General features: G+C 38.5%; 2 protein-coding genes across 2 annotated transcripts in view; both read left to right on the top strand.

Annotated features, from left to right (window-relative positions):
* Nucleotides 1-9,828, top strand: opn4xb (opsin 4xb). The gene is made up of 9 exons (XM_069699428.1): nt 1-938; nt 3,132-3,265; nt 3,429-3,632; nt 3,966-4,137; nt 5,606-5,767; nt 6,764-6,871; nt 7,021-7,192; nt 7,839-7,985; nt 8,194-9,828. The coding sequence occupies exons 1-9, from the start codon at nt 772-774 to the stop codon at nt 8,599-8,601; spliced, it is 1,674 nt and encodes a 557-aa protein (XP_069555529.1). The 5' UTR covers nt 1-771; the 3' UTR covers nt 8,602-9,828.
* Nucleotides 9,829-13,147: 3,319 nt separating this feature from the next.
* Nucleotides 13,148-13,665, top strand: part of pdlim5a (PDZ and LIM domain 5a) — a 69,668-nt gene continuing 69,150 nt past the window's right edge. The window contains exon 1 of the mRNA XM_069699427.1: nt 13,148-13,272. The gene's annotated coding sequence lies outside the window, so the exon portion shown is untranslated. The remainder of the gene's footprint in view (nt 13,273-13,665) is intronic.

The raw sequence follows: 13,665 nt of genomic DNA, 5'->3' as shown, positions 1-13,665 counted from the left end.
AGTCGCTTGTTCACAAGATAATCACAGACATGCCACTGAATCAGAGCTTGATGCACAGCTGGTGTGATGGGCGAAGACGCTGCAGGCTGACAGGACCAACAGTGAGGATGTGCAACGAGTGTGGGATTTAATATACTGGAGAGTATTACCAATTCAAGTATCAAACAGGAAATACTTGAAGACTACAGGTGGAGGAGTTTTTCAGTTGTTTTTTTGGTTTGTTTTTTTTTAACTGCAAACCAGAAGGGAATAACAGAATGGATGATGCTTTAAAGTACATTTGGAGATATGTATCATGTGAAAGGATGTCAACATCATTTTTCATCTGACACCACTGGACAAAGAAGTAAAAGAGAACCTGTTATTTTTCATGTTCAACATTTCATTGCAGATATGTTCAGAATAATGTAACTTTAGCAATTTGGTAACTTTAAACATATCATTTTGTGCTGATCACCATTTTTGTTCTTCCACGATTCAACAAAAGTCAACATTTGGAATTAGATTTGAAAATGTCACATTTTCCCAAAGTAGTGATCACCTGGTCCTTTATATTTAGTACATAGTACTGGAGGAATGTTTTGAAAACAATCAGTAAAGTGAGACTTGATGAAACTGGACCTGTACATCTATACGCTATATATCTTCTCGGCATCTTTTGCGCAAATGATACAACTATGGAAGCCCGACAGAAGCGAAACGAAGTGGATTCCAAACTAGTAGACTTGTTACATCCTGCCCGGTTGGCAGTCTTGATAAGGTGTTTGAACCATGTGGTCCACTGAGAGCATGGAGCCAGAGAAAGCACATACTCAGAGCAGCTTCTTCAACAAGGTGGATGTTCCTGACCATGCTCACTACATTGTCGCTTTTTTTGTCTTTGTCATCGGGGCAATGGGCATCACTGGGAACGCCTTGGTTATGTTTGCCATCTATAGGTGGGTTTTAGTCACTGGATTGTTCTTTTCAGATTTGTTAACACAGCCACAATATGAGTACTTGTACTTATGGCTCCCTGCAATGTGAATCATTTAATTTTAAGGATAAGACATGTTTTAAGATTAGGTTAAGTTTAGGGATAGACAAGTAGTAGTGACGGTTAAGGTGAGAGTAAGTCTGCAGGAAATTCACGTCAGTGTAATGTCCTTTGATGTCATGAAACACAACTTTCACAGCATTCAAAATCCAAATTTCATCCCATTGTAATAACCCTTCACCTTAAATGCAGGTCACTTTTTTAAACAGAGCCCAACATAGATGATATAATCACTCAACTGTGATGATCTCACCAAGAGCCAGGTAGCTGGGGAGACAGACTAAAAGCCTGAGTTGTTTGAACAGGGCATACCTCTGCCAAAATCCTATGTCTGCAAGTCCATTTTAAGAAATCCATTTTTTTTTTAGAGGACAAAACCGCAGTAAAGGTTGGGAAGTTATGCTGTCCTTAATTTACTGAGTGTCAGTATTCTGTCAATTCTTATACTTGCAGAGGATCAAGTGGTTTTCCAAAACATGGGCGATTACACAGGAAATAATCTTTGCATTTTAGTGTGTATGCGGCAAAGTAATCTTAGCTGAATTCCAACAAGGTTGAGTATTTTGGAGAAAATCTGTCCTATACCCTTGAATGATTATGTGAAATACATAAAATCAAATCAAATCAAATCAAATCAAATCAAATCAAATCAAATCAAATCAAATCAAATCAAATCAAATCAAATCAAATCAAATCAAATCAAATCAAATCAAAGTAGAAGTCTGCCTTTGCAACAATTGTGAACCTCCACAGCTTTTCATAGTGGAAATAAAAAAATAAAAAAAAATTCAATTTACCGTGAAGTTTAAACAGGCCAAATTTACACTGTCTATTTATGGTACAATGCAACAGGTGATGTGAAAAAAAAAATGGCAATCTTTTTTAATATTGTACATCGTTCCGCAAGATAAGTCACTCTTTAATTGTAAACTTTCATTTGGAAGTCAAGCAGAGAGCTATGTGTGAAGTGTTGTGTCATTGGAACTACCGCTGATGTTAATTGTTTTTCAGAAATGGGGTCACTGTGTGTGTGTGTGTGTGTGAGAGTGTGCATGTGTGCCTCCGTACATGTGTGCGTGTGTGTTCTGGGGATTGTCAAGGGCTTTCATATTCCATCTGTCCATCATCGTAGCTAGATTAGATGGGTTTTCCATTGTGTTGTGCTGATCATTTGTGTCTACTGAATCAGAAATGCACATGATGTTATGGGTTCCAAGAAAATGCACTTACACACACACACACACACACACACACACACACACACACACACACACACACACACACACACACACACACACACACACACACACACACACACACACACACACACACACACACACACACACACACACACACACACAGAGAGAGAGAGAGAGAGTTTTCCCTGGAAAGCTGTCACCCGATATGAAGATTTTCTGGGAAAAGAGAGTGCTGCAGTAATATGCACAGGCGCGCACACGAGCAGCGAAACAAATGTTTAAAAGCAGACACATATTCACAGGCATAAGCCAACCAGAACTGATCATTTCGTGCTCAGTCAGACGGACAATTTTAATTCAGGATACACAGAAACAGAATCTAATCAATAAAGAGTGGAGGAAGAAGACAGCAGGTCAATGCGCAGCTTAATCGAACGCGTACAAATGCAACAAAGAGTTGACCAGTTCAACAAAGAGCTCTTATGATTAATGCTGACATTTAAACTGAATTATGTAAATGTAGTTCTACATTCAAACAAAATACAATGAAGTGAAACAGAAGTTTTTCTTTTCATCGAAACAGACTCGTGATGTTTGGCAGCCCATTTGTTGAAATTAAAATCAGATATTGAAGCAGATGCTACTTTCTACACCATATCAGTACAGTTTGTTTGTTAAAGATAGCAACAGAGAAGACATCACACAGCATAGTCCCGTTTGCTGTTAGCCCTTTGATACATCATATATCACTCAGCATTAGCTTACCCATTGGAGTTTTCTGATCAATGAGAAATTTGTGTCAAAACATGGTTATTAATTTAACATTGTCATTGTTACTGTACTATAATCCGAGTCACAAGTATATTCCTCTTTCCTGTGTGTTTGTGTGTGTGTAGCAACAAGAAGCTTCGTAACCTGCCTAACTACTTCATCATGAACTTGGCAGTCAGTGACTTCCTCATGGCTTTTACACAATCCCCCATCTTCTTCATCAACTCCCTCTACAAGGAATGGGTGTTTGGAGAGATGGGTAATTCTCTCCTTTGTCTTCTAATACGATAAGCTTTGCTTTGCCATATGAGCTTTACCTTTTTTTTGTTCTCTAACTTCAAATAATTTTTTATTAAAAAAAAGCACACTAGATATAATTATTTTCTGCTGCTGATTTGTTTTTATGTGTTCCTGTCATATAGGGTGTAAGATGTATGCATTCTGTGGTGCCCTGTTTGGCATAGCCTCCATGATAAATCTACTGGCCATCTCGATTGACCGCTATCTGGTTATCACCAAGCCCCTGCAGACCATACACTGGAGCTCCAAACGAAGAACCACTCTTGCCATCCTCATGGTCTGGCTTTACTCTTTGGCTTGGAGTCTAGCTCCGCTCATTGGATGGAGTAAGTTTCCTAATGCTAGAGGTCTTTTCTTATTATAGTCAATCACTTGCAACAGAACTGAAGCTAATTAATAGTGTACAGCCTTCTCAGAGTCTAATACAAACAGACATTTTCCCAGCTGTAGATAAACTGATGAATGGACTACTAATGCAACTAATTTTCAGTCATCCACCATTGGCAACACAATCAGACGTTAAACTATTGCACCACAGTCATCAAAGCAAGAACATGGTCCCCTGTCTAACATAGAGTTCCATTTATGTTTTACCTCTTATCTTGGTTCCTGGAACATAGAAATACATATATTTGATGTTCTTTTTTTTCTCCTTCTAGGCTCCTATATCCCCGAAGGCCTGATGACATCTTGCACATGGGATTATGTTACATACACAATGGCCAATAGGAGCTACACGATGATGCTGTGCTGTTTTGTCTTCTTTATTCCCTTGGGAATCATCTCTTATTGCTACCTTCTAATGTTTCTGTCGATAAGGAAGACTAGCAGGTACGGTAACACCAATATCAGAGAGTATGCGTATATTTGTGCTTGTATATTCATAACATAAGGTCGATATACATGAAATACGGGATATGAGTTTGGATCCAAAATGCCACTGTGCCAAACACAAAAATCCAGAGATAAATTGGTTATTTCTTTTCTTGCTGTTTGGCGAATAGTATAGCCCTAAAGGTTTCTGCTATTTCCTTACGTACAATATGTTTTTCCAGCTGTGCCCTGTTTGCATTTTTATATTAGACATGAAAAAGAAGTATGACATAAAAAAAAGCATACTACATAACTTTTTTTTATTTGGTACATACCGCTCCATTAATAAGAAAGCTTAAGCCAGGGTACTGGAAAGACCGCTGCTATCGATAGTAAGTCCTCAGATTCAGGAGAAGCACTGTGGATCAAAGCCTGCCATTTGGGTTAAAATGATAACTTGAACCATGTTAATCAGTTAACATGTCAACCGTGCGTTATAGTCAATACTTCCTTAAATTGCTATGTCCTGTCAAAAAAATGGCAGATTGCTCCCTTCATGTTGGGGAAGAGTTCCTACCCCAAAAATCTCTGGGTCTTGTTCACAATCGAGGGTAGGATTAACTGGGAGATTGACAGCCAGAGCGGTACAGCAAGCAGGCATTGTTCCAGACCAATTTTGAGAAGAGGGAGCCGAATTGGAAGGCAAAACTTTTAATTAAACAGTCAGTCCATGCGCTGACCCTCAACTGTGGTCATAAGATTTGTCCAGTGACTAACGAGATTAAGGATACAAGCAGCTGAAATGAATTTCCCCCACAAGATCGCCGGGCTCAGCCTTAGAGAAAGCGCAAGAAGCTCTAAAATGTAAAGAAAGAATGACATAAAGCTGCTGCTCCTTCATGTCGGAGGGAGATATATATGAGGTGGTTTTGGTGTCCGATTAGGATGCTGCCATCCGTTAGAGATTTTCCGAGCACGTCCAACTGGCAGGAGACCCTGCACACGCTGGAGGGATTGTATATCTCAACTAACCTGGGAATGATTTGGTATCCCCCAGGAGGTGTTGGAAAACGCTATTGGGGAGAAGGACATCTTGTGGTAGAAAAGTGGTATAAATTGAACAGATGGACAGATGGATATACATGTCAGGAAATGCAGACTGTCTGCCTGCCTTCAGGGACAAACTGTTTCAGACTCAAGTGGCCGTTCTCACGGGGAAACAGATCAGCACAATTCAGAGGCACTTGCACAGACACATGCCCTTATGTTTACAAGTCCCCAACTATTGTTGCCATTTTATAACATACAGAATCTGGAAAGGGGGCCAACATGTTTCAGTTTTATCAATTCCTCTTTGGGTAGATATTCATTTCGTCCAAAAAAATTAGCAACTTAAAATATGCAGTATCACATAAATAACATATCGTGCTTGTTTTGAGATCTAGCTTTCTCTTTAACTGCTTTCTCCATCCTGCTCCACCTACAGGGAGGTGGAACGTCTGGGGACTCAGGTGAGGAAATCCACTCTCATCCAGCACAAATCCATCAGGAGTGAATGGAAATTGGCAAAGATCGCTTTCGTTGTCATCGTGGTCTATGCCCTCTCCTGGTCTCCATATGCCTGTGTTACAATGATTTCCTGGGCTGGGTAAGAATAATCTTTTTTAACGTTTTAAGATTATTGTGCTCTAATTCATAGTTGTTTTTTTTTATGTCCATTTATATATATATAGTAGCATTCCTATCGGAAGATAATGAAAAAAATACAGTCAATTTATAATGTCCAACAATTTGCCATATTTAATCGTGTATATAATTTGAGGTAATAACAACTATTTCAAATGTTTTATTGTAAACAAATATAATTACAAGTTGTTGTTTTTTTAACACATCCTTTCTGTTTCATCTTCCTAATATTAACTTTGGCATTTTTCAGACAAGCAGCCACAACTTAACTATATTGCAATATATATTTATATGTTTCAGTTGCATCAGAGCGTGTTAGGATAAAAATCGCCTCAAAATGGTGTTGAAAATGTCATTATATAATGTTGTTTCAGCAAAGTGGCCAACCACTCCTGGATGAGTGACAAATAACAGACAGTGAAGTTGTTCATTTGTCTTCTGCTCATCCAACTTATCACAACATCCACTAAACCACATGTGTCCACTGGGGCATACATTAGTTTGGATGCAGTTATGTAACTTTAAATCATATCTTTTCCAAGCTCATTCACAGGGGAAAGGTGGCTTTAGACACACAAACACACACGCATGCGTACACACACACACACACACACACACACACACACACACACACACACACACACACACACACACGCACACGCACACACGCACACACGCACACACACACACACACACACACACACACACACACGAACAAGCCAACACGATCAAATGGACTTAACCAACCCTCTTTAGCAGCAGGCTCATGTTGATTAATCCCTGACCAAATATGACCCTTTATGATGTTACAAAACACAGAAAGAGATAAAGGGTACATTGACTTGTGGTGGGCATGTAGTGTTGTCACGCTACACATAAACAAACAAGAAATTCAGCAATTGTAGACTGCAAAATTAACAAGACAGCTTGAAACTAATTTATCGTTGTGTCTCATCAGGCATGCCAACGTCTTGTCACCATACTCCAAGGCTGTCCCTGCAATCATAGCAAAAGCCTCCACTATATACAATCCTATCATCTATGCTATCATACACAACAAATACAGGTAAATAATCAATCAGTGTGATTGTATTTTTGTTTTACAATTCTTTTCTGTCCTTTTGCATCATCCATATTAACTCCAATTAATTATTCAGAAAAAAAAGTTAGCAACATGAACAAACTTAAGTAATTGTATTTCTCTGCACTCAATAGGATGACTCTGGCAGAGAAAGTTCCCTGCCTGTCGTTTCTGTCTCCTACCACTCGAAAGGAATGCATCTCCTCCTCCATCAGTGAGTCCTCTTTCAGGGACTCCATCATCAGCAGACAGTCCACAGCGTCAAGGACTCACTTTATTACTGCCACCTCCAACTATACTGACATGGTAATTGTGCAGAAAGATGTAAAAATATATATTTTTTTTAAATTATAGTTTTGACTGCCATCTTGTTTTGGGTGTCTTCCCTTTAAATACTTTTTGGGTTTTTTTCCACCCCAAATGATTTTTGAGAAAATAAATGTGTACTCGCTTTCAATATTTTCTGTCCAGTTTGCTAGGAATACAATATTAGGGGGTGTTTATGTATAAGTAATATTCATTACCAAAATGTACTATTGTTGTGTTTTTTAATTTTGCATTGGAAGATTTGAAACTGAACATCCAAACATTATGCAATCATATCATTTACAAAATGACGGATGCTGTAACATTCACGTTTGTTGGTCCATGCTTGTTCATAATATTGTTTTCAATTGGCCAAATATTTTGCAAAGTGTGGATGTATAAACAAAACAAAAAATTCTGAGAGATGCCAGATCGAACTTTTATAACCAGTTAATATTTATCCCAATAGTTTCCAATTTAAGTGTAATTTATTGGATACTCCCTCTTTTCTTTAATAACTAATTTAGTTATTTTTGGCTTCTTGTTAATAATGTCTTTGAACTATGTTAGGCACAGACCTTCCCAAACATGAACTTCCCTGCTCAGTTCAACTGATATCAGATTTTTTTTTTTACCTCTCCTGCAGGTTTTGAGGGATGTGGAGATGGAGTCCCTGGGCAGGAAGTCAGGAAATTCCTTCAGAAGCATGTCATCATACAGTCAATCTTGCAGAGGCAGGTCCAATAAAAAGCAATTTGAGCAGAAGACAACCAAGACCTACACTGCAGAGAAGGTGAGAAACCACAATGCAAAAAAGTGTGAGATCTTCTCTGTGTTTTGGGTTACTGAGGAAACTTGTGATCGTGCTTGGAGATGTTTATGTCATATTATTTTTTTATTTATTCATTCGCTTGGATGCAGTCATGTACCATGCATTGATTTTGTTCTTGTGTATCCGTGTTTGTATGCTTTTTTTTTTCTTTTTTTTTTAACATTGCTAGCATCCATCTACTATGAGTGACCCACTGAGCACCTGTGACCATGAACTGGTTTCCAGCTCTCTGACCATCGCCACTCTCCCCCTCCTAGTTCTTACCAGGAAGCGCAGCCAGAGTCTAAGCAATGACATTTCAGATGCACACGACGAGAAACATAGCATCCGTGATAAGATGAACAGCCACAAGAGTGACTCTTTTGATTCCCTGAATTTGGGAAAAATCCCATCCACAGCTCCCAAGTCGCCTCAGGGTGTTCCACGCATCATCGTTATCAGTCCCACCGCTGAAAGCAGCCTCATCAAAAATGACAGTATCTGCTTGGAAGAGGGCATTGAAGCAATGGAGACGAATGTTTTTGTCACCTTAGACTTCTCATCAGAAGTCTTTGAGGCGGTGGAACTTCTCTCTTGACCAACTGGACTTATGATGACGCTTGCACTCTTTTCCTCTGAAGCTACTTCCTTAATTTTGACTTCAGACCACAAAAAAACACCAAACCCTTCTTGACAGGCCGAGACTTGCGTTGGCTATGGACAGAATATTCATCTACTCAACTGTTTTTTTCAGCTTGGGGACTCAGATTGGAAATCAAAGTTATGCCACTCTGCTGCTTATATAACTAGAGTGCAGAAGAAAAGCTGGTATGGCAAATGAAGCAAAATAACCAGATTCTGGTATGCAGTGTGCACTGTTTGCCAGACTTTGGCAGGGACTGGGGAACCCTGAAAGGTGGCATGGGTTGCTGCAATCTTTAGTTTGATCCCTCAAAAAATTACAAGAGTAAAAACATTTTCTTGAGCTTGGAGATCAAGCTTGACAAGCTAGATTCTACCTTTAGCTATTTAAGCCAAAGTCCATTAAAGTGTGATCTGAGGTTTTGTGCTGAAATGTTAAAATGTTTGTGCATTTATGACCACATCATAAATTCTCTTCTGGAGACTGAAGAAAGAACAATTACTCCTGAGATTAAACAATTAAGGTTTGGGATGCTGCCCTTCTGCATTTTCCTTGAAACCAGACAACACAGTAAAAATGCTGACAACATGACAATACATCAAGGACACTGATAATACAGTATATCCACCTCTGGAAGAGAAGCAAAAATTCCCAAAAGATGCAAGACTTTTGTTCTTTTTGAGTCCTTTTATCTCAAACAAATTGAAATAAAAAGGAAACAAAGCAATATTGTTATGATGTACTTAAAGTATACAAAGTATCTAGGCCTACATTAATTTCTTGTCTTGTGATAGTAGTTTCTTTAGGCGGACCTCTCCAGCTTTTCATTGGCAGCGAGGCAGTGGTATAATGAAAAACTCTTTACTGGTCAAAAGGCTGGGTCTATGTGTGTCATAAACAATTAAATGTTCTCTGTGGTGAATTGTTGCAAATTTTTTAAACACTCTTCTGTATTAAATGCTGCATTTGTTCACTTAAAGAGCTTGTTGTGTACACAGCACACACTACATACTGTATAGATGTGTGTGTGTGCCTGTGCATGTGTGTGTATATGCGTGTGTAACTCAAGAGAAACAAAGTTGACGACGTGTTGGAGAAGCAATTTTGGTACATCATCATCAGTCTGAGAGGACCACGCATACAATGGGCTGTGTTACCTTTAACCCCATGTCCTACTCCGTTCAACTCTATGACCAGACAGACCACTAATATCTGATTACAAACACTGATAGCCCTTTAACACATTCACTGCCAACATTTATCATATTCTTTATTTTTTCAATATCTGCACACACATCACACCTGCTGTTATGGTTAAACCTGCAGTGCAGAACATTTGTCTCACCGTCCTGTCAGTGAAAGTGATCCCAAAAACCCAGACAAAAGCACAATGTGTAGAGGCTCTGCTATAGCTAACTGCTACAGTTGCAGCTGTAAAATAGTGGATATCATTTTTTGAGTGTTACAATCCCCCCCCCCAAAAGGACTTGGCCTCTGCTCCGCGAGCGATGACCATAAAGCATGACCTGTATGCGTTCATCCGGCCAGCGTGGGATTTCTCACCGGACATCTCCCGGAAATATATTTGGTGACGATAGGTATTGTGTGAACTTGTTTGTCAGGGGCTTGAAATTAACAGACTTACATTTATATGAAAATGTCCTGTACTACAGCTTCAAAGGGAAAGACTGCGTCAATGTCAAAACCATGGCTTGCATGGTTTAACATACACAATAAGGTATGCCCAGCCCCTGCTATTCAGTGATGGCCAGTATCCCACACTTAACCACAAATGTACAAGTCAAGATCTTGACCTGTGTATCTTTTTGATCTCTAGATCATTTTGGTTATCTGCATGTAAAAAGCACTAACTTCAATATTTGTATAAATGACTATTACTGTAGGGTAAAAAGGTTTTGCTCTGCATCACGAGTCATCAGAGAGAAAAAATATTTATAGTGATGAAACTGAATGTTTAAATTCAGCTCCATTAAGTCCGGTAATTCAGAAAAAAGGGTGATTATGAAGGTAAGAAGCAAATTTCAGTGTTGGCTTAAGTTGAAAGTACGGTCAGTGAATAACAGTTGATGCAGTTAATTTATGGCTTTAATGGCCACATGGAGATGACTCACTGAAATCACTTGTTTAATTATTTTTATATGCTACCGTATTAAGTGCTGTGTTATTTATGTCTATACGATGATGTGGTATTATTGCAATTATTACTTTTAAATTATGTTAAATGAAACAAATTAAAGTGTCCGGTGACATGAGGGGAGTACTGTTTGTGTTGTTATATTGGCTACACTGTGACCTTTGATATAATGAATCACTCATCCTCCTCAATCCATTTCAGTAGAGCTGGACAGACCTTTTTTAGACAGTATTTCACCAAGACATTAAGGTGGACCATTCTCAACATGTCTGACATTAGACAGAGATTTCCCATCACAAAAATATATTTTTACTATATGTCCATCTGTCACTGTCTGTCACATTAATTTGACAGCTAACTCCAGAGAGGAACCACCAGCTACTGCTCACTATACAAAAATACATTTTTTTGCAGACAATTGACACCCCGGAGCCCCTTGGAGTGAAAGTATAAAAACAGGTTATCTTTGAAAGAGCCAGTTTGGAGAAACAAATTGTACACATAACAAGTAAAAATAAATCATACTTAAATAAATAATTCATAATTCTTTCCATACTGCTATTGTCAGTATTATCTACTGCAACACTACAGCCCCTTTTCTTCAAAAAGTATGCAAACACACTGCCAGCAGACTTGTTGTGAAAATCACAGCAGATTTCACTTAGATCATGTAGATGTAAGAGCAGGTTTAACAAATGTCCTCATTTGTTCACCTGATATGATCAGCAAAATGCTGTACAGAAAATTAATAAAAATGTGAAGAATTGTATTTTGCACTACACTACTGTTTTGCTCCAAAATGTAAATTAGAGTTTACAGTATGCTCACTGATGTACATACAGTATATACAGTGGCAAACTATGGCAAAATGTTGATTTTTGTTTTGTGAAAAATTGATAGGTAGAGGGTTTTACCACAGAATATAGAAAAAAATAAATGTATCTACTATAACTGCTTTGACATTGCTCACATGGGCATAAATGTAGGTAGACATGCTCCCTCAGGATGCTTCATAAAACGTCTGGTCTTAACAGGGATTTTAAGTGATCTGACTACCCAAACAAGGAACATACTCATATTACAGCAGGAAATCCCAGCTCCAATTAAATATACTAGCAAAGGAAACATTACAGTTCGGGATACCAGTTCGTGGTATCTGATGCAAGTCAAAATGTCGGCATTGTAAAATGCCTTTGTTGTTAGGAACAAAACATCTGCTCACAAACACTAAAAACAAAATACATCCTGGGCAAAACATACCATAAAATATAATGTATGTAATGTTTGAGCAGTATGAATTATTACATACTATATGTAATGATAATAAATAACCACTAGAGAGAGGTAGAGAATGATATTTATGAAAGCCATATGTGTATTTTATTCTCTCTGTCTTTGTGGTCATTTTAGAGCGAAAAGAACCGAAAAGCAGAACATTTCACTTCCTCTAACTCATCCAATAAGAAAATGCATTTCTCATTTAAGATTCACCCATTATCTTTACTTTAAATACTTTAAACCTTTAAATGCCCGAATTTGTCATTTTGGAGGAGTATGAAGACATATTATTAGATTTGGTGATTTCTTATTTGAATCAGGATGTGAACATGTTTCAATTTTTAAGTGGCCTAATACTGTAGCCCATGTTTTGAAAAGGTTGCTGAAGCTAAACTGAAGCTGGTATTTGTGAGTCTGATAACAGACGATAAACGACTACACAAAAAAAGCCCGTCACCCAATCAAACAATGTTTTTCTCACAGTGCTTGTGTCCATTCACACAACTTTGACACATAAATGTACACTGTGTGTGTGTGCGTGTGTGTGTGTACGTACGTGTAAGCTATAAATTACATCACCGCTGCACCCGCTCGCAGTGAAACTGAGGCTGCTCCTAACTGAAACTGGAGAAAGTGACATAATAACTAAGCATAACTGGCCTCTGGTGTAATAATGGATAATGGATGCGGGCGCTTTCATAATGACCATGACCAAGTCCACGTCATGCCAGTGTTAAGGTGCTGTTTGTTTGCATGAGTGCTTTATTTCTCTCCACATTGGAATAGGTGGCTCACTCCACTTATAAATCAGTAATAATGATAATAAACGACATTTCACAAAGGCCTAATTTGTTATTCAACGCTTAACACAGTCGATACACTTTGCGAGGACATTGAAAGAAAGATATTTTCTTTTAATGACAATCTCCTCCCCTCATCATAGTAAGAGCACGAATAAAAGGTACGTCTGCACATCAAAAGACCTGTGCAATCAAGGACTCCGGAGAAATGTATTTCACACCGTGTTGAGCCCACTCTCCGGCTCAATGCGTCATGACGTCGCTCCATTAGGGACCTATCAAGGAGCTCAATAAGTGGTGGCGGATGTCAAACAAACAGAAAACTGTCCGGGGGCTCAAGCGAGAACACAGACCAGCTGCAGGAGCTGGAATGAGAGACTGAACAGCGACACGGTGAGTCCTGAAGACCTGAACACTGCACAGTAAATGCTTTCTGTGCCATAAGCGTAAAAGTAATGTATTTGTTTGTAAAAGCTGAAATTTCAGGGGTGCTTTTTCCCTTTCATCTTGTAATTGGTTTGTAAATGAAAAATATATATATAATACGTGATGTAGCCTAATGTTTCAACAAAAACAGGTTATTTTTTTCGAACATGAAGTAGTCATTTACTTCCATGCAGTCTCTGTTAGTGTTATGGTACATATTTTCTGTAGGCTCATTTGTTAAACTGGTTATTTTATTTGTGCTGTTGGAAACAAAAAATCAACAATAATACTTATGTTACTAGCTGTCAGTGAAAGTAACAGATATACTGTAAGTAGGGGGGAGGGAGAGAGATGCAGATA

Source organism: Brachyistius frenatus, unplaced genomic scaffold, assembly GCF_029030835.1.
Source record: "Brachyistius frenatus isolate BFR_SWC_R1_liver_20210118 unplaced genomic scaffold, ASM2903083v1 Contig_30, whole genome shotgun sequence".
Taxonomy (NCBI): Eukaryota; Metazoa; Chordata; class Actinopteri; family Embiotocidae; genus Brachyistius; species Brachyistius frenatus.
Note: the sequence above shows the minus strand (reverse complement) of the source record. Positions and strands in the feature narration are given on the sequence as shown.